Here is a 19324-nt window from a genome sequence, read left to right on the forward strand (position 1 = left end):
AACCACATGTATAGTCTAGCCATACAGCACATGCAGGTGATTCCTCCAAATGGCCACAGATGCTCAGTCCTTTCTGTGCCCATCTGCTAACATATCCACAGATCTATTTCCAAGTGCAGTTAGTAAACAAAATAGTACTTACTAGCACTTTAACTATCATTAAACCTCTCATCCTTTAGAAGAGAGATTAATATCCTCTCATTGTACAGACAGTGAAACTAAGTTGCAGAAAGTTGGAGTTTTGCTACCAATGCTACCTTGGATCCAAACCCAGAAATACATTCTGAAACCCAGGGAAAGTCACCACTGGCTTAAAAGAGTGCATGTGTTTATGTTCCTTCCTGATTCATGAACCAGAAGCAAATTTTAAAAACATTATTAGATTGAAATATGTAAAAACTTTTGCCATGTTGTTCAGACAAAGCTCACCCTAAAAGTATACAAGTTTTGTATTTAAAGCAGTATATAAAACTCAGAATGGTATTCATTTCACAGTCAACACAGCACATCACTGATTGCTGGTAACAGACTGCTGCAAGTGCGAGAGCTCCTGGTGCAGAAAGCTACGCTCAGTGAAATCACAAATAACTGCAAACGATAACGCGCTCTGCGAATTAAAAAAAATCTTCCTCAAAATAATTTCCTGAAAGTGAAGAGGGCAAAACTTGACATTTCCTTTTTTTTGTTGTTTATTTTGCCCTCAGCTCTTCAATTCCCCATTTGTCAGTATTTTAAAGGACCCCTTACCCCTTACTCTCTCAATTTGTTCATTCCCAGCTTTGCAGCTAACAGCCATTTCCACTAGAAATAGAAGCGGAGATCCTTTGCTTCCCAGGTTCAGAAGCTAGTTCCGATTTATATATCTTTGTTTCCTCCCCAAATGTCACTCAAAGGCCCACAATGGGCTCCAGAATTTTCTGTGGCACGCAAAAAATTGACCATTATTGTTCAAAACACAAGGGGCTGGGGGCGGAGGAGGAGAGGCTGATGTGGGAATCCCGGTATGCCTAGGGGCAGTTAAGGTTACTGCAGATGTTTCCCCCTTCCCTGGAACTACTGACAGGACATAACCTGCAACGATTTTATTCATTATGAAAGAAAAAAAGAGAAGAGTCCTTTTCCTGCTGTTATTCACTCTGACCTGCTCTTCTAACACATTCTTCTAGTGAAGCTTCTCTGCTCCTTCAACATTTCTGCTTCCTTTCCTACACTGGGTAGTATGAATCAACGGCATTTGATTTTGAGCCAAATTTGAATTTAGAAGATTTGTGTGACTCAAAACTTGGCAGAATGATCCTCTTTAGAGCTGGAGGAGGAAGATAGCTTTGGAGTCTTGACCTATCTTGGGTGTCAGGAGATCTGGGCTTAACACTCTGAAAAAATAGGAACAACCACCCTTTACTTCTCAATTTTACATATTTTGACTGCAAGCTTTTAAGGGCAGAGTCTCTCTCTTACAAGAACGTGCCACAGTGAGTATAATAGGATTGCTATGGATATGTCTTCACTATACACAGCAATGAAGAGATATTCAAGTGCATCTGAGTACAACAAGCAGTACTACTGTGATAGCACAGAGCTCTACCAGAGCTCATAGGACAACGTGAAAATTAGGTCTTACCTGCTGTTATCACAGGGAAGAAGCAAAAGCCTGCAATACTCGCATACAGCTTGATGGCCCACTTGCAAAATAGCAGCAAGGCATCCGTAGGATGTCCTCCTTAGAGGATGCCTCTTGCCAGCAGCTGTTGTCTTGTCTGAGCACCTGATTTCAGCCAAGACTATTGCAGCCTATTTGCTACATATATATACAGTCCCCCAACACATGTAAATTCACTCTGCAATGACCATGTGTTTAGGATTTTCCGTTACTCCCTGATTAGCTCCCACATGAGCAAATCACAGAGTTGTCATTTTCTCAGCCTATTTACCCTGAAAGATTTTCAGCTGTAAAACACTGGCTTCCCACTCCTCTGAGTCCTGGTGTTTTGCATGCACAACTGCGGAGAGTCACTCCAACTTGCCCTGAGAACAGCTTTTCTGACTAGCTAGCTCTGCTTCATCCTCACGAGCCCTTCGCAGCATACCAAGTTGCTGCGATGGAGGGAAACCATCGCAGTGCACGTGCAGCTTTCCGCACCGACTCTGCGACATCTGCTAGCCCCCTCGCTAAAGGTGAGGGAAGGTAAAGCAGCGGAAGCGTGTCAGAGGCGGTTCCCTGCTCCCCTCACGCCATGCGTGAAAAGCCTGACTCTCCCCTTAGCACACAGATCATCCAAGGACGATGCTGGAGGCACCACCACTTGGGATCTGGGCTGAAGGAGGGAACAATTCTTACCCTAGAGAGAGGTTGGTCAAAGGAACAGACTCACTCTCGTTTCTCTCTAGATCCATCTCTAGAACAGGAACTGAATACAAAGTGCCCGGGTTGTCTGGCAAAAACAATTAAATCTCCCTTGATTTTAACAGACAAGTCTCAAATTCCCCTCTGTACTCTTTCTAAAAGGGCTGGCACAGAGCTGGGTGTGCATCCCGGAATGGGCTGTCACCCGGGCTCTGCGCAAACCGCCACACAACGCTAATTCAAAACCCAATGCAGTAGGGAATTGGGCAAATGGAAGCCACTGTGCCTATTTAATGATGATGTGTGAACATCAAATTTAAAGCTGCGTTATGATTCTTTTTGATTTCTACTGCCCTGATCAGTTTTCTCTGCATTGTGATTACTGTTGATGCCCTGAAGAGACTACCTGTCACAGTAACGATGCGACCCTCTGACCTAGGCATTAAACAGTGCCAGGAAATGCATTCGATATGACAGGACTCAAAAGCAAAGCTCAACAGACAGAACATAGCCTGGCTCTTGTTGGGATGCCATCTTTAAAGTGGCCCTCAAAGGTCACTACTGCAGATGAGGAACATCTACCTGGCAGGGTTTGCCAGAGGGCAAACAGGTAAGGAACCTGGCCTGAATTAATCCTTCCTGGTGTTCTGGGTAAGCAACCCAACAGCAGTGTATTGACTACTTTCCTACTAACTAAATTGCACAACAAAATATGTTAAATCTTCCTTTTGCAAAGGCCTGAGGCATTGGCAATATCCTTCCTCCTTCCTGCTTTCTTGCTGTAGCACATTACTGCTTTTGTTCTTCTACAGTAACCGTTATGCTCAGAGGGTATTTTGGGGGCTGGGGAGGGGGGAATGTTCTGCAGACCTTGCCAGACAAAACTGTCTATAGCCCATTTGCATCAGGGATGACAGCCAGAAACTTGCTCAGTGTTGCAGATGACTTTTTCCTCTCCTCTATCCCTGACTTACTTATTACTATAAATAATTACTGGAGGGGCTGCAGAGAGGACCTGCAACGGTTAGGGGACAGGAAGTAAAAGCTACAAGCAAGGAAGCTCTGGAGGATGAGGAAGAGGTAAGAGCCAGAGCCTCGGGTTTCCCAGAGACACCCATGTTAAAGTGAAATCTGCATTGCTCAGGATTGCCCATCCAGAAGCAGCTTTCACGTCTGGACTATTAAGTTTTACAGCACTCTGATTCAAAGGGAGGATGGCCCTAAAATGCTGCTGTTTTACAGAAACTAGCCCCAAAGCGATGCTAGGTCTCCCACAGCTTGCGATTCATTCACGTGTACAGTTCTGGGGGCTCGATGCAGCGCTGTGGACGGGCTGCAAAACACGAGCTGCTGCTGGTGGGTGACCCCAACTGCTACGCACACGGGCTAGCTCCAACCGGGGAGGGGACCGCAGCCTTTTATCTGTCCTCCCCCTCGCCACGCACAGCCCTGCTAAAGGGCTCCCTCTCCCCAGCACGCCGAGAGCTGCCACCCCGGGGGACGCCGCACTGCCCTGCCCACCTAACCAATCCAGCACAGCGCAAAAATCAACCAAGCAAAATGAAAGCACGTGACCACCTACCAACACACCTTGGCAGAGGCGAACTCCACACACGCCGTCTCCCGCCGAGGCAGGTGATGCGGGAGGCGCCCTCCAGGCGGTACCCGGGGAAGCAGGAGAAGGCGAGGACGTCCCCCACGCCAAACTGCAGCCCCTTCCGGATGCTGTAGGCTGGGACCTCCGGCTCGTCGCAGGGCTCCAGGTCATACTCTGCGGGGGACAAACAGGCGTTTGCTGAACAGCGGGTGACGCCTCACGCTCCATTCCCCCCAGCGAGGGCACTCCGGGCTCTGGACCCAGGACGAGGAGGGCACACTCGGGTTCAATCCTGCTGCAGTTCACATCAAGCATCCACCCAAGACCTACCTCCTGCTTGAGCCACCGAGACCAGCTTGCTTTTCACTCTAAATACACGACACCCAGGGTGTCACCAGGATCTTGATTTAAACCAAATCAAAACACAACAGGTCCCATTTTCTGTCATCATTGTCAGACAAGTAAGAGAGTGACATAAGTGGTGACAAAACACAATGAAAATCTGTCATCCTCTCCCCTGAGCCTGGGGTTAACAATACTGGACACCAATTAAGTTCACCCAGCTGTGCAGGGCGAATCCTGCCAGGCGACTAATCTGCCACGCGCTCTGCAGCTCAGAAAGGGAGGAACTGGGTTGAGAAACAGAAGCAGAGCCCAGTCCCTCCAAAAAGAAAAAAGAAAAAACGCAGGCTAGAATAAATTATATTGGACTTTGCCTTTTAAAATTGTCCTCAAAGAGCCCCCTTCAGCACGCTAACAGGTCTGGTGTCTGCTATAGCCAAATGAAGATGAATTGATCCAAACGGGATTTCTGCTGCCTCTACATTACTAATCCTGAAAATGAATGCACACAGCATCCTGCTTGGGGAACGCGAGAGAACATTTAAGCTGCTAAACGAAAGGTCATGCAGCATTATGGCTAATAGCCAAATGTATGACTTTGGCCACACAACATTTTGAAGGAAACCTCTTTTGAGGGTTAGTTTTTGGAAAATAACAGAACCGCTAAGTCCAAAGTATGTACACCTATGACAGCAGGAAGCTAAAAATATAACTGACTTCCATTTTCATCTCTCAGAAAAAGTAAGTAGTCCCTAAAAACATTGAAAATAATTTACAATTCAGTCTTCTAAGGTAAAAGGCCATTTTCCCCCATCAAAATCAAAGTTAACTGGAAATTTCCTGACTAGTTTCCACAGGGTGTCACATGTGAATCTCTGATTTCAGAGGCCAGAACAAAGGTATCTGAAACCAGTTCTTTGAGCATAGCAGAAGGTTTTATCTGCATCTATGGCAACAGCTCTGCCCGCTGAAGACAGCGAGCACGTCAGCATCGAGCTCCGCAATAAAGAACGGTCATTTCCCTTCCACACCAGCAGGCAGAATTTGCAGCTCCTGCCCTCAGGACCAGAAAGGTACGTTAGATACAGAAAAGAACAGCAAGAACGTGGTAAGTTTTTGTTTGTTAACTGTCTGTTTTACTGAACGGCTTATGGGGGTACTCGGGCAATAATGATTACATTTTCTGAAGTGTGCACAGGCAAACACTTTGGCAGTCATTTGTAGGAAGTCAGGTTAAAGGACACAGTTAAACACCTTGCGCTCTTCAGGCAGAGATTATACAAGTAAAGTGCTTATTTGCAAGTGTGATATCTCTTTTGCATAGCAAATGTGCCGTTATATGAGTCTCTCTCCAATTGCACCATGCACACAGTACTCTTCACTGACAAGTTCTGAGGATCTGGAAATTTCATTTGAAGAAACGAGTATTTTGTACAATAACAGACAGTTTGAGCCAGCAGGGCAAGTGGCTTAGTTTAGCCGGGACAGGACTGAACCTTAGAGACCTTCGCTCGACTCTTACTTCAAGATCTACGACCGATTCCCCTCCCTGCGTCCTGCCCCCAGCCCTGCAGCTTAGCAGAAACGCTCGGGGCAGCAGCCGTCTCTCACCGGTGCCGGTACCGGTACCAGCCCGGGACTCGCCGGCGGAGCAGGGGTGGGAAGGGCGGGCAGGGCTCCAACACGGCAGGCAGCGCCTGCGGGACGGGGCAGGTAAGGGATGCAGGATCGGGCCTGCCGGTGGCACTCAGCAAAACTCTGCGTGCCTCGACGCCCTCCTCGAGGCACCAGGTTTGCTTTCTTCAGCTGTTATAGCAGCTCAATTAGAGAAAGCCCAGCATGAAAATACTGTCTCCAGTTCCCCAGCACTGCCGGCGGGCTCTTCTGAACGTGGCCCAGGTTGCAGAAGGCACGTGTTACGCCCAGGACTGGCTGAGGCCAGCTGCAGAGGCTGGGTCGCTGGAGGAGCAGTTTGCTGAATGGCCGTTGGCATCCAAGTGGGGCACCGAACCAAGGGAAAAGAAACGAGGAGACCAGACGGACAACGGGAGTGACCAGCTCTGCTTTGTTCCTTATCCAAGGAGTCCAGATTGCTCAAAGCTGCCTTCCAAAAGATCCCATCTGTCGCAGCTTCCCGTGTTGGAAATGGAAATATTGTACCTATTGCAGTCGTTTTCCTCTGATAAACAGAGAAGGAAGGAATCTAGAGAAAAGAGGGATGACATACTCCAAGAAAATGCAAGATGAAACTCTGTCCATAAATAGAGCAGAAAAGTTGATCAGGTCAGAAGGGAGAGGGCAATAAACACCTTTGTAGCGGTATTTAATTCCAGTGGGTTCAACCCCTGGCTGATATCATGCAAGACAAAAAAAATGTAATTACAGAGACATGTTCCGATCTCTGAGAGTACAGCAGGAATGAAGTCCAAGAAAAATTAACAAACAAGAAGAGGCACTCAAAAACGAGTGCAAAACCAGTAACATAATTTTAAAATACTTTTTTTTTTTTAGAAGGTATATTTGGGGAACATGCCCTGTTCAGCTTTTGGTCATCTACCAGGGCTTAAGGCAGACAAAATTGCTACCCATGTCAGTACGGGGCCTGCAAAGAGAATATTTCTTGGGACATCCAAAGAACACAGTGCCAGAGCACTTTACTGGGGTGATCAGAGTACAGTGTAGAGAGCAACCTCAATCACACGCACTGCGTCAACAGAAAATGATTTCCAAGACTTGCATTGAAGTGGGAAGGAAGTGGAAAGAATGAAGACTTTGCCCACCCCTGATCTTACCAGAGAAGGTGATGTTGAAACCCTCGTAGGACATGGAGAAGTCTGAGATGAAGCGAATTTGAGCGGAGAAGTTTCCAAAGAGGCCTGCACTAAGCGGGGCAGGCAGCCGAGAGCCGGTGAGCTGTTTGAGCGGCTGGGCGAAGCTGCTGTTCTCGGTGATGAGCAGGTAGTCGTGGCCGTTCTCCAGGTGGAAGGTATGGAAGGTGAAGAACACACCTGCGGGAAGGAACAACAGAGACAGGTCCCCTCAGCAGTGTTTCTGTGGCACCCTGTGTCCGGAGCCAACCCGTCTCCTCTCCCTGCGATGGCACCAGAGGTTATTCCTGGTTCCCTGTAGCAGCAGCTCGGCGGGAAGAGGCAGCGCGCTGCAACGCACGGGCATGCGCATGTTAGAAATGAGATGGATGAGAAAGGCAGAACAAGGTGCAGAGTACAAGGCCTCGACCACAGCAAGGCAATTAAGATCTTCGATTTGTTTGCCTTTGTAGCACAGAGACAACCCAGCCCAGCCCAAGGAGTGACAGTGGCATGAAGGACTGAGCCTGGCAGCGCAGATTATTATATTTTAAAAACACTGACCTTTAGATCGCTCACAAGAAGAGCAAGAGCTGTAGTTGTGAGGACTTCAAAACAAACTAAAAATGTTCTGGAAGGAATTTCTACCTACAAAAATAGGGCTTAAGTAAAGGACCAGGGAGGTCAAAGAGACGCTTTGCCACAGCTTCCTATGATGGGACCGAACGCTGCTCCCCAAGAGGTGCATGGGCATGGACCGCCCGCGCACCCCCTGCCCCATGGCTCCTGGGCAACGCAGGCCCAGGGCCCAGGCCAGGGCCACGTCCCGTGACCGCGCAGCAGCACCCAGCACCCGTGTCAGGCCCGGGCGCAGCCCTGTCCCGCAGTGAGCTGACATTCCTTGCCGGAGCCCCGCTCCCGGGAGCCTGCTCCCGCTGCGAGGGGCACGGCAGGAGCCGCACGGGCGGCTGAGGACGTGGGCAGGGTGCTCACAGGGGCGGCTGAGCCCAGCTCCTGCCCTCTGCAGAAAAATTCTGGAAGCAAAGAGGTGCCGACACTTATTATCTAAATCGTATTGACAAAAATAAATACCGCAACAGATCCAGCTATGAAAAAAAATCAGCCAAAGACAGGAAAACTGCTCTGCTCTTCTCCCAAATTCAGTTTCAACAATTTGAAACATTTAGGCTGCAAGGCTGTGACCTTGCTGCATTTGTAAATGAGCAAGGAAGGAGTAATGGATTACTAAAAGCCTCCTTCACACTTACAGACACAAAACAGTAAATATTTCAAGGTTTTGCAAAAGCCTCCAAGCTAGGTGATTTCCACACTGAAATTCAAACGCAATTAGAAACACTTATTCTCTGGAAAATAATTCTGCCTTTGAAATACAAAAAACGCCAGCAACAGCAAGCATAAAGAAAAGCGAGGCAGGATCCTAAATCAGAGACCCCGTCACACGAAGCTAGCAAGCTAAAGCAACGCCTAGCAATAAAAAAGCCTCGCTGCATTTACATGGCTTCTTTCACCCGCAGATCTCGGTACGCTTCCCAAGCACGCGGGGCAGGCTCCGGCACCCCGGCTCACGCCGAGCTGCACGTCACACTCCTCTTCATCCCCCTGAACTCAACAGGGCTGTTTGCGGAGAAACACGCTCCTCGGTGCGAACACGGGTGTTGGAAGCCAGTCTTCATCAGTCTTAGTCAGCTCACTACCTCTTTGCACGCGCATCAGGAGCGCCCGGTGGCATGACTAAGTTATTTCATTTAAAGTAATGATTAACGCAGAGACTGTTAGCCTGGGGAGACCCAAGGGCTGTCTCGCTCCGCATGCCATCTCTGCCAAGGCACAGCATCAGCTGCTTCAAAAGCAAGCACAGAAAACCTGTAAATAAGCATCAGAGGAATAATCTCCCCCTTGTTCCCCATTAATTTCTGGAGATCAGGGTGGGACTAACCTAGAGACTGAACGAAGCCCTGGAGCATGAGATTTAATAGCCATCCCAGCAGTTTTCTGTCAGCATCAAATTGTAACTCTGAATATCCCATTTATCTCTAACTCTATCCAATTTCTTTCCAAATGTTTATTGGTCACATGCAAGCAGTTTCACTCCAAGGGATGAAGGGCACAGAGGTTGGTACCGGGCACAGAGCCTTTCCCACGGAGCTTGCCGGCTGGGAAGCAGCACGGCTCGCAGGCTGCCGAGCTGCCCAGGTCTCTGCCCAGCAGCTTGCTGCACCTTGCTGATTCTCAGTGTCCCACGCACAAGTATTTGTGCGACTTACTCCTTAGTGAAGACAAAGAGGGCTTGTTCTGCTCACGGACTTTGAGTATTACTTCTTTATTTCCAGGTAAAGATTATTTGGAGCCTGCCAGAAAATTTTTAGTTCCGCTGTCCCCCTCTGGGGAATACCAAAAAGGAAGGAAGGATGGAAGGAAACTTCTAAGTTTCCAAATGTTTATCATTCTTACCAGCAGTACGAGGTGATTGAAAATAGTTATGACCTGTTTTGGCTTGAAAACTTGTTGAGATGCAGTGAATACAAAATGTTTCAAGCTTTTTCTGTTTATCAACTGGCTGTAGATTTATACCCTCGCCTTTACAAAAGCCGATCCAAGAAACTGCAATAACATCACTGCACCAAAATCACACCACCGGGGAAACATGAGCATAATTCGGTCCCCCAGAACAGGGGGGAGAGTCCTAACTCCAGCTCTTTGCAGTTAACAACTCCAATCACGTGGTGCCGGGCTGCTCTGGCAGCAGAGCTGGGTAAGAGCTCTGTAACTGTAGCTGGAAGGGCTAATTGCAAACTCATTTTAAAGGATTTGTGACTAAACCTTTACTCTGCTCTGAAATTTACTGTGGCACAAAATGTCTCTGTAAATGTGTTTTTTTCTATTCTCTGTAAAAGAAAACAAAATAAATAGGGAAAAGAAATCACTTAGAAGTTCTCAGATTAAAAATCATGGTCTCTTTTTCAGCATTTAAATATCTTTAAAATTAAGCTGCTTTTAAACTCAAACTGCACAGCCCATTAGTCCATAAAGTAAATCAGTGTCTGCTGGTGCATAAAAATAACTCTTGTAACAACCACCTTGTTTCATTTAGGAGACTCGTGTGCTGCTCATGTGCATGAACTTCATAAAGATCTTGAAGGGAACGACTCGAGATTGGCTTTTGACGCAGAACGCTTCCCTGCTCCACGGCTGAGCTGGCAGGGAGCGGTCCAGCGGCCTGGGAGTCAGCGGCCCTGTACTCCTGGTGCTACCGAACACAAGCTGCGGCGTTTACAGCCATGGGAGATACCAGTATGGGGCTGTCTCTCTTCATGAAACTTCTTGGAATTTAACACACTGCAGACATCTCCCCTTCCATCAAATTTGGCTAAAACTAGCCAACAGGGCCAAAAAGTTATACAATATGACAGTGCTAATAAATGCACTGCAAAACACAGAAAAGATCGAAGGAAGACAAAGGAAAAAAGCTGTAAGAACTTAAAAAGGAAAAGCAAGACAGAAGACTGAGGTTGGGCTCTCAGTTTTTTCAGCTAGCAAAGAAAGCGAGTCAGTAACCCTCTCAGCAATGCTGCGGTGAAAGGAGCTGCCACTGCCAGTGTCGACCCCAAGAAAGAGGTGTGCAGGCGCCTCACGCCACTGCTATTGGCACAGGACGGACCACGAATCTGCGACTCAAATTGCGGCAGATGGATAATGAATCAATCCATCAGTCAAACTCGGAGTCCTGCTGTCAAATGGGGAAAAGGAGTAATCAGCATTCATACCACAGGAATTAAGCAAGAGAATAATATTAGGAACTTCCAAATGCCAGGCAAGACACCAGATCTGCACAGCAGGGAAACAAATTAGATTGGGCTGAATCACCTCATCCTGTAGAAAAGCACTTTTTCCAGAGTTCTGACTCCTCGGTGTTGAACATCGTGGGTGCCAATACGACCCAGCCTGGAAGAGCTGGTCAACCCTTTCACGTACTAACTCACCCACCAACGTAAAAAACCAGTCTCTCAGGGTCAGCCTCTGGATAACTCACCCTTGACCCCACTGCCCTCACGCACGAGCACACTGACTGCTGACAGATTATATGCAAATCGGAATAAAATATCAGTCAAGATTTAGGATGCGCTGTTGGGAAAAAACATTGCTGTGAAACACAAAAAAAGCCGCTAGTTCAGCACTTCATCAGAAGCTGAACCATGGGCTGAAAGACCCCCACAGAAACACAAGCAGAAGCCAAGTAACGCTCCTGCTAATGCAGGGGAGGGAGCTGGGGGAAGACGCCTGGTTACAGGGAAGTCTGCATGATCTGCGCTGGGAGATCTCTCCATGCTCGAATGTCAGGTCAGGAGCCCGCCCTGAGCTCTGCTGCAGGAACGAAAGGCGCTCGTGGCCGGGGGCGGCAGGAGGGCTGCAAGCCCTGCAGGGAGGCATTTGCAGAGGCGCGGGCAGGATGCCCAAATCTAGGACACGAAAAACGAGGTGCACCGGCAAACACTCACGCGATGCAAGTATATCCCCTGCCTGTTAATGCTGCTCACAGCAGAATCATTAAAGGTTCTGGCTTTAACGAGCACCAAAATTCACAGAGTGATCTCCAAGAATAGGTAACAGAAAGACGAGGACAAAACGCAGAGAGAGCACTGCAGCGCAAGCGCGCCTCGGCTGAAGCAAGCTCAGAAAGGGGTTCAGCTATGCTTTTTTTCAGGCCTATTCTGTTCTCCAGGGACTAAATTCATTCCATCTCAACAGCTACTGCTCTGACGTGGGATCACGCTGTTCCATCGCACTTTAGGAACGAGAAGATACGCTGCAAGAATGCTGAAAAGGGCTGGGAGATGCTCGTTGCAAGGCATTACCCAGCACTTCCATACAACATCTAGGAAAATAGAGCATTAAGAAAAACAGACCACTGCTGCAAGAGAAAGTGTGTACGTACCTGTATGCGTGCATATGCACACTCCCCCAACAGAGCCCCGCATCCAAATAAACTTCAGCGTCTTTCACAGAGCATTAGAGAACAGGACATCTTTCTTTGTGTCCCTCTTTCATCATATTAGTAAATAAACGACTCATCTGAACTACACGGACAAAGAAGGAGAGGTTTTTCTGACACGAAACTTGGCTACGTTCCAGCTTATTATAACTGTACAACGTCCTCTGTACATCCTCTTGTCAAAGGCCTGGAGGCCTAAAAATTCTAGCTACAATTAGCCAGATTTACAGATAAGCTCATGGTTTGATTTGCTAATATTCAGTACCCACAGCTGAGGCTAGAGTTTTTCGAAAAAAACTCAGAGGCCTCAGAGTACTAAAACCTGTACTAGCTTTTCAGAGAGCTCAACATCTAGCTTCTCTAAGTGTGGAAAAATACATTTGTCCAGTTCAAGATGGTTCTGATCCAAATTCTTTGAATAATCTAAAACTGTGTCACACCGAAGTGCTCTAAATGACGTGCAGAGAACTATTTCTAATGGTGCTGTTCCCTGCACTACTTAACTGGCCACAGCAGGATCCTTCACAGGATGAGGGAAAAAAACCCTGGACTTGTGCAGACATACCCCCACTATTTGAAATTGTGCCGTTCCTGAAGCCTTGCTTAGCTTGGTCAGAAGATTTTCTTTTGATGTTGGCATAAAAGCATACACGCCATCAGAATTACGCTTCATAAAAGAGCGTCAGTTTGCTGTGTTGTGCTTAGCTTAGCAACAGGATACCGCAAAGTCTCAACGGAAGAGCTGAATCCAAGGCAGAGCAGATTAACGAAGAGCGGATTGCTGCTACTCAACAGAATACTTTTCACAGCATGTGATGGTTCCCTTAATGCACTTTGCTGTTCATTGACAAGTTTATATGCTCTAATACAAATGGGTATTGCAAAATTGGTTCATGATGGCTCCCACTGTGCTGATATCTGGTACGACTAAAGAGAGAGAGTTATATAAGAGAGCATAAAATTACATAAAGGGTATAAACCCTTCGTGCTCACCCCAAGTAGATGCTGATCGGATTAGGAAAAAGAATCCTCCCCCCCGCTCTCACACTTACAATTTGCTCTCTAATTGTTGATGATACAGTTTCTAGCAATTTTCCACCACGACATGCAAGATCGGCCTATGTTGCACAGGAGACTGAACTAAATAGACCTGTAACTTCCGTCTCCAGTGACAATACATAAATACTCCTAGCTAGCGGGCAACTGAGAGCTGCAGAACTAGGACAGAGCTGGGAAACAAGAGACTGAATTCTGTCCCGCATTTGGAAATGATTTACCAAATGCTTCCCTCTGTAAAATGTTATGCAGATAATGAACCATCACTGCAAAAAACAATATGGGTAAAAGTACTATTGAGTACCAAATACTTCTGCAGTGACATCACTGGCTGTTTCCCTTCCTCTGTATGGCATTAATAATGATACCGAGTATCCAAAACATCATCTAACTTTCCAGGGAATACTGCCACAAAGCTCTCTTTGTAAGCCTGAGGGTAACTCCTGGCACAAGCCCTCAAATCTGGAGCCATCTTTTCCTCTTAATTCTCTCCATTTTAAAGTGAGATATGGCCATAAAAACTTTTACATCTTGTTGAGAAACAATGTTTGGCTGGTGGCAAGAATGGCAGCTAGCCAAGCACACGGGCACCAATCATCACTGCCTTGAAGACAAACTCCTAGTTTGCACAGGGAGCACTGGCCTCCCACAGACTACCTTCCTCCAGACCCAAATCCATCTCTGAACCCACTTTAAGCTAAAGCTTTCTCACCTTTCCCGTGTGATGTTTCTATTGTCCACGTGCAGTTTAAGTTGTTGGGATAGAAATCAGGGAAGCCTGGGGATAAGATGGTACCACTGGAACCACGAATGTAACCTCCACATAGAGCTGCAAAACAAACAAATAAAACAGAATTCAAAACCCATCATTAATCAGAAGAACAGTCAGTCCTTCTGAATGTCAGCACAAAGCCCAACCCATCAAAATCATAAATAAGGTACACCAATCAAACATTATTGCACCCTTCAGAATTGCTGCTTTAGGTACATCTGACAAGCACGGGAAAAAACTGCAGTAAGGCAAGAAGCTACAGCCTCTGTTCCACAGTAGACCTGCAAATTCAGTGTTTACCATCTCCTGCAGACATTCTCTTCTCTGGTCCTTACCCTCACAGCTGGGCAGCGGCCGGCTCCACTGGAAGTTTGGCTCACACTCCAGGGCTTCGCTGTCGCTTAGGGTGTAGCCTGAATCGCAGCTGAACGTCACCAGTGCACCCACGTAGAAATCATTGCCGTGGCGGTGCCCGTTTACAGGGATCCCCGGATCTAAACAATGGTCGGACTGGAGCTTCACAGCTGTGGCAAACAAACCCATTCGCATCAGACCCCTTAGCTGGCTGCAGAGTCTGCTGCAAGGTGCAGTTCTTAACCTGTGAGAAAGCTCACTCCTACAAACTCAAGGTCCTACTGATTAATCCCAAAGTGAGAGGACGAAATGGACAGAGGAAATCAACTCTGCTTCCTTCTATTAATTATATTCTGTAGACGCTAAACTAAAAATAAAACCTCCTGAATAATCAGGATGGTCATAGAGCAGAAACTGCTGCTGCCTTATAACAGCTTTGCATTCTCAACACACATCACTGTAATAATGCTAACTGCCTGGCAGAGGGGAGAAGCAACTCCAATGGGCCTCTGATTGAGCCCTTTTTGCTGCGGGAGAGGGCAAAATTACCCAAATAACTGCACTTACTTTCATATCGGATCTGAAAGCCTATGTCAGAGTGGCTTTTGTCAGTGGTGAAGAGGAGGTAGAGGTAGTTGCTGGTGCTGATGAGGAACTGGGGCACCTGAGTCCCATCATAGACACCTATCAACGGGGAAGAATAGGACCGGCCATCTCGCACTTCCAGGGTGTCATAATTCACCTCAGTCTTAAATCTGAAATGGACACAAGAATAGGACTGTGAAAAAATGACATGTATAATTTTTCTATATTATAATCCTGAATGGGCCCTAACGGCTAGAAGGCAGCAAAGGCCGTGTGATAATATATGGGCCCAATTCTACTGCTTGATCTTTGGTTGCCTGAGCATCTGAGAACAGTCATTTGCCCCCTACACATTTTAGTTTCTTTCTGATCTTTCATCTGCTTCATCTACTAATGCGGTAAGGTCTTTGTGTCAACAAGTGTCTTATGCTATGTGAATCTATTTTATGCTGTGTAAGAGAGAGGTATGATCCAGCAGACTAGGTTCAATTCCTGCCACTTGGGAGAAGCTGCTTTCTCTGTCAAAGCCTTTATTTCCTCCCCTGCCTTCTTCTACTGCAATTCCTTAGGGCATGGTCTCTAGCGGTGACCACGATGGGACCTGTATCTACTGTGCAAGCGCACACGGTCCTCAAAATCTTACAGACATGCTCCCAGCTACGAGTGGAATAACAGCAGTAATTTCTAATAATCAGTTCTCAGACATATAGGCCCAGGTTCAAGAAAGTATAATCTGCTCGAGTTGTGAAATCCAGGGGAAGCCAGGAGACTAAGTACTCCTGAGTCAGGGCAAACCCTCCCAGCTGCTGCTTCCCCGGCTCACCGAGCACAGAGGTGCTCAGCCTCTGAGAACATGTTCTCAGTGTGTCTAGAACAGCACTGCAAATTAGCAGGAGTCAGTCAAAACGAGACAGGAAAATCACCATTTCCCACATTTTTTTTCTTGAATATTAAATGATTTTTAGTATCTTGCAAGGAGTTTGGGGGAAAAAAAAGATAGAGAGAAACTCAGTGCAAAACACAACAGTGAGAATGGTTCATCCCCTCTCCTGGTGGGGGTGGCTATAACTCAGGAGTCTGCAAGAAGAACCAAAAGCAATCGTTAAATGTGTGAATAAAAAGCTTTTTAAAAATCCACAGTGACCACCTGTCAAACGTGATCTTGATGGGGTAGCCAGGCTGGGCTTCCACGACCCAGGCGCAGTTCAGGGAGTCCTTGTAGAATCCAGGCCAGCCGGGGGACAGGATGGTCCCGCTGGGAGACGTGAGGTGGCCCCCGCACGGCGCTGGGGAGAGGATGACGCAAGTCAGGTGAGAGGCATCAGGCAAGCTGCATCAAGACTGGACTTACCCACCGCTGCTGCACAGTGTTTTCCTGCCATGCAGTAGCTTTCGTGCATTATTGTTTCTCATGGGTTAAAAATAGTAAGAGCAGATGAAATAGTAACACTAGCTGGAAAGAAACCAGCATTTTAGATTAAACTTAGGATGCAGCAAGCGGCTAACGTAGCTGTGGGAGAGCCGGTAGCCTGACCTTGTGCAGCAGCTCTAAGCGGACAGGGTATACCAATAATTATTAGATATAAAACCAGAGAAAACTGCAAGGTCAGTTTGGATTTCAGCAGCTGCAGGTGCAAGAAAATCTTTCATATCTGTGGTAATTGAGTCATGTCTCTTCTACCACAAGGGACACCACAAGATTGTGGCATTTATTCCACGTTGCAGTCCCTCGCGCCATCAGCAGAAGCCGAAGGCATATTATTATCCTTTCTGGGGAAAGGACACTGGATCGGATGGACCAGAGTTACAAAATCCTACAGCCCTAAGTAACTGCAATGTATTGTCCTCCAAGTAATCAAAGAGGGTGGAAACGTGTGCCTGTCTCCGAGCCTGCGCGCTCCCTCTGCTCAGCGCCCCGCCGGCTTTGTTGGCCAGTTTTTCTTCAGATCCCACTGGGTTCACTAAATGGGACAGGGCACCCACATCTCCATGTGGCAGCCGAACCAGTGACCTTCACGGGCTCAGGGAATTCCCACCGAGCAGACCAAGCCACCGTCTGCACTGGCTTCCCCCAACACTCACAGCCAACTCGGTCTCCACAGCCCAGGTGGGCTCTGGCTTCTGCACGCAGGCTGCCGAAGCAGCACCAACGCTGGGGCAAGCCTCTACGAATGATCTGAAAAACATCCCTTCCAGCCCCAACCACTCGGGCACTCGGTGAGGCTTTGCATAAGAGGGACAGGGCTCGAGACTCGACAACTCGCCTCGCCCGGGGCACAGAGGGCTCATCACCAGTTACCACTTGGGCTTGCAAAGGGCCCTGCTGCTACAAGCGGGACTTTCCAAAGCCCTCGGGTGAGGCAGGTGTTTATCCAAACCTTTATCTCCCTAAATATCTCTGTGAATCCGGGCCTAAAAGCTTCACTGCTGCTCTGAGAGGATGCCAGATGAAAATCAATTGATCTAAACTGGATCCTAACCAGTTATTTTTGAATAAGAAGCTCCTTTCTTCTCCTAAAGCTACATAAATTCCTGTTAGGACTTCTATCCCTCTTTCAACTCTTTTTCAGATCTCTTTCTTCCCCATTAATTTCTTCAAGCACTAAACAGTATTTTAGATCCATATACTTCCTCCTTTTTAAAAAAGGCTAATTAAAATGTACACGTAATTGAGTGCACACCGAAGGGTGAGTCAGAGATAACCACTATGATCACAGAGAAAAAAGCAAAAGTTAATGGCATAAGGTTATCAAAGCTTTCAAAGATAAAAGCTGATAAAAAGTGTACTATTTAATATATGCTTCCTTTCTACCAGATAGAGATACATAAACTTAAAGGCTCACACTGGTGAAGGGAATAGAAACCCTGAATCAAACCTACAGATACCATCAACTGCTTTCAAAGGTAAAATTATACAAGAATATAAAAACCCAACTTCCTACTGCATAAAAGTTATTGAACACAAGGGATACCTTCTTTTAATTTGAAAGACAATGGAATAGATCCTGCACTTCCTACTGCTGATCTGTTTTTAAAATGGATGACCAATTACTGAGATTATTTCTCTCTTACAGTACATCTGTAATTCAAACTGTTGTAAGTATCAGTACATGGCATCAGTTCTCTGAGAACAGAGGGGAGAGGAAGACTTTTCATTTCTAACAAGCACTTTTCATTTCACTTCTGTTTTTCAGGGTAGAACCTTTAAGGACTTTAAAGGACTAGGAAAAGCTTTGAAATCTGTATTAAAGCATCTAATTCAACCCATTTCCCCCATTTCTGGGTGGAAACTCACGGCTGTGGCTGCGAAGAGCTGTAAACTGCAAAATTTCTGGCTCTCAACTGCCAGAACCCATTAAAAGGGACTGAAGTACCACACTGACAAAAATACACTGAAGATGACTGTGTGTATGAATTTCTGCAGCAACAAGTTCACTGTTCTTTTCACTGTAACAATCTGTACCTTTTGTTTCTTCTATTATATAAAGATTATATAATATACATATATCAAAAATCAGGACTGAAAAAGTCATCTTCATGCATCTTCCTCTCTTTGTTCTGCTGTTTTTCCTAAGGGTTGCAAGGACCAGGGGGTGGCTCTCCCGCGCGCCTCTGCGCGCAGACTAGAAGGAAGGATATTAAAATTTACCTTCGCATCTGAGCACCGCGTTGTTCCAAACCACGTTTCCTTCCTTCAGGATGCAAGTGATGGTTTCTGAGCCGTGGGTCCTGATGAAGCCCTCGTCGCAAAGGAAGGACACAGAGCTGCCCAGCTGGAGGCTGTCACCAAATCGCTTTCCGTTCACAGGCACTCCAGGGTCAGGGCATTCGTTATGCCTAAATGCTAGGAGGGAAAGATAAAAGGATGGTGAGTGACTTGTTTCCCCGCCTCTGGCCAATCAGATAACAAACATGTGGGACCACAAATTTAGGAATTAAATAATATTTTCACATCCTTGCTATAGAGACAACTGGGCACTCAATCTTGCACCTGCACAGGCTGACACTCCTCATGCAGAAGACAGCAGCATGGACTGAAGTTGGCCTATGGTCACCCCAGCAAATCTAGTGTTGCACACAGACAAGTCAGCCCATGGCAGAAGCCATGTCTCCACGCTTTCTCTAAGCTGCTAAGACACCCAAGTATGCGGCCCCATAGCGTAACTGTACATCTAGTTAAAGTCATTTACATTCTTCTGTTCCCTGTTTATACTGCAGGAATGTTCACTGGCCACCTCAGAGAGTCAGGATGAGGCTAAAACCACCTGCATTCCCGAGGTGCTGAGGTACAGCAGTAACGGGGCCCAGAAAAGAGCCTGCAGCATCCCGTCCTTTTCTTGGCAGCCTTTCACATACAAAGAAGCACAAATATTCAAAGCGGAGAAAGATTTCACAGAACTCTAGAAATACCACAGTGCATACAGCTGCCGTAAATTGACCATTAATGAGAAAAAAT

General features: G+C 46.9%; 1 protein-coding gene across 4 annotated transcripts in view; it reads right to left on the reverse strand.

Annotated features, from left to right (window-relative positions):
- CSMD2 (CUB and Sushi multiple domains 2) overlaps nucleotides 1-19324 on the reverse strand; it is a 326291-nt gene that overhangs the window by 106832 nt on the left and 200135 nt on the right. For all 4 annotated transcript variants that reach the window (XM_064525206.1, XM_026104637.2, XM_064525207.1 and 1 more), the window contains 7 exons: nucleotides 18518-18712; nucleotides 16016-16154; nucleotides 14851-15038; nucleotides 14265-14453; nucleotides 13870-13986; nucleotides 7076-7291; nucleotides 3927-4115 (listed from right to left, as the gene is read on the reverse strand). In XM_064525206.1, coding sequence (XP_064381276.1) covers nucleotides 3927-4115; nucleotides 7076-7291; nucleotides 13870-13986; nucleotides 14265-14453; nucleotides 14851-15038; nucleotides 16016-16154; nucleotides 18518-18712 — 1233 coding nt within the window. The remainder of the gene's footprint in view (nucleotides 1-3926; nucleotides 4116-7075; nucleotides 7292-13869; nucleotides 13987-14264; nucleotides 14454-14850; nucleotides 15039-16015; nucleotides 16155-18517; nucleotides 18713-19324) is intronic.

Source organism: Dromaius novaehollandiae, chromosome 23 (assembly GCF_036370855.1).
Source record: "Dromaius novaehollandiae isolate bDroNov1 chromosome 23, bDroNov1.hap1, whole genome shotgun sequence".
Taxonomy (NCBI): domain Eukaryota; kingdom Metazoa; phylum Chordata; class Aves; order Casuariiformes; family Dromaiidae; genus Dromaius; species Dromaius novaehollandiae.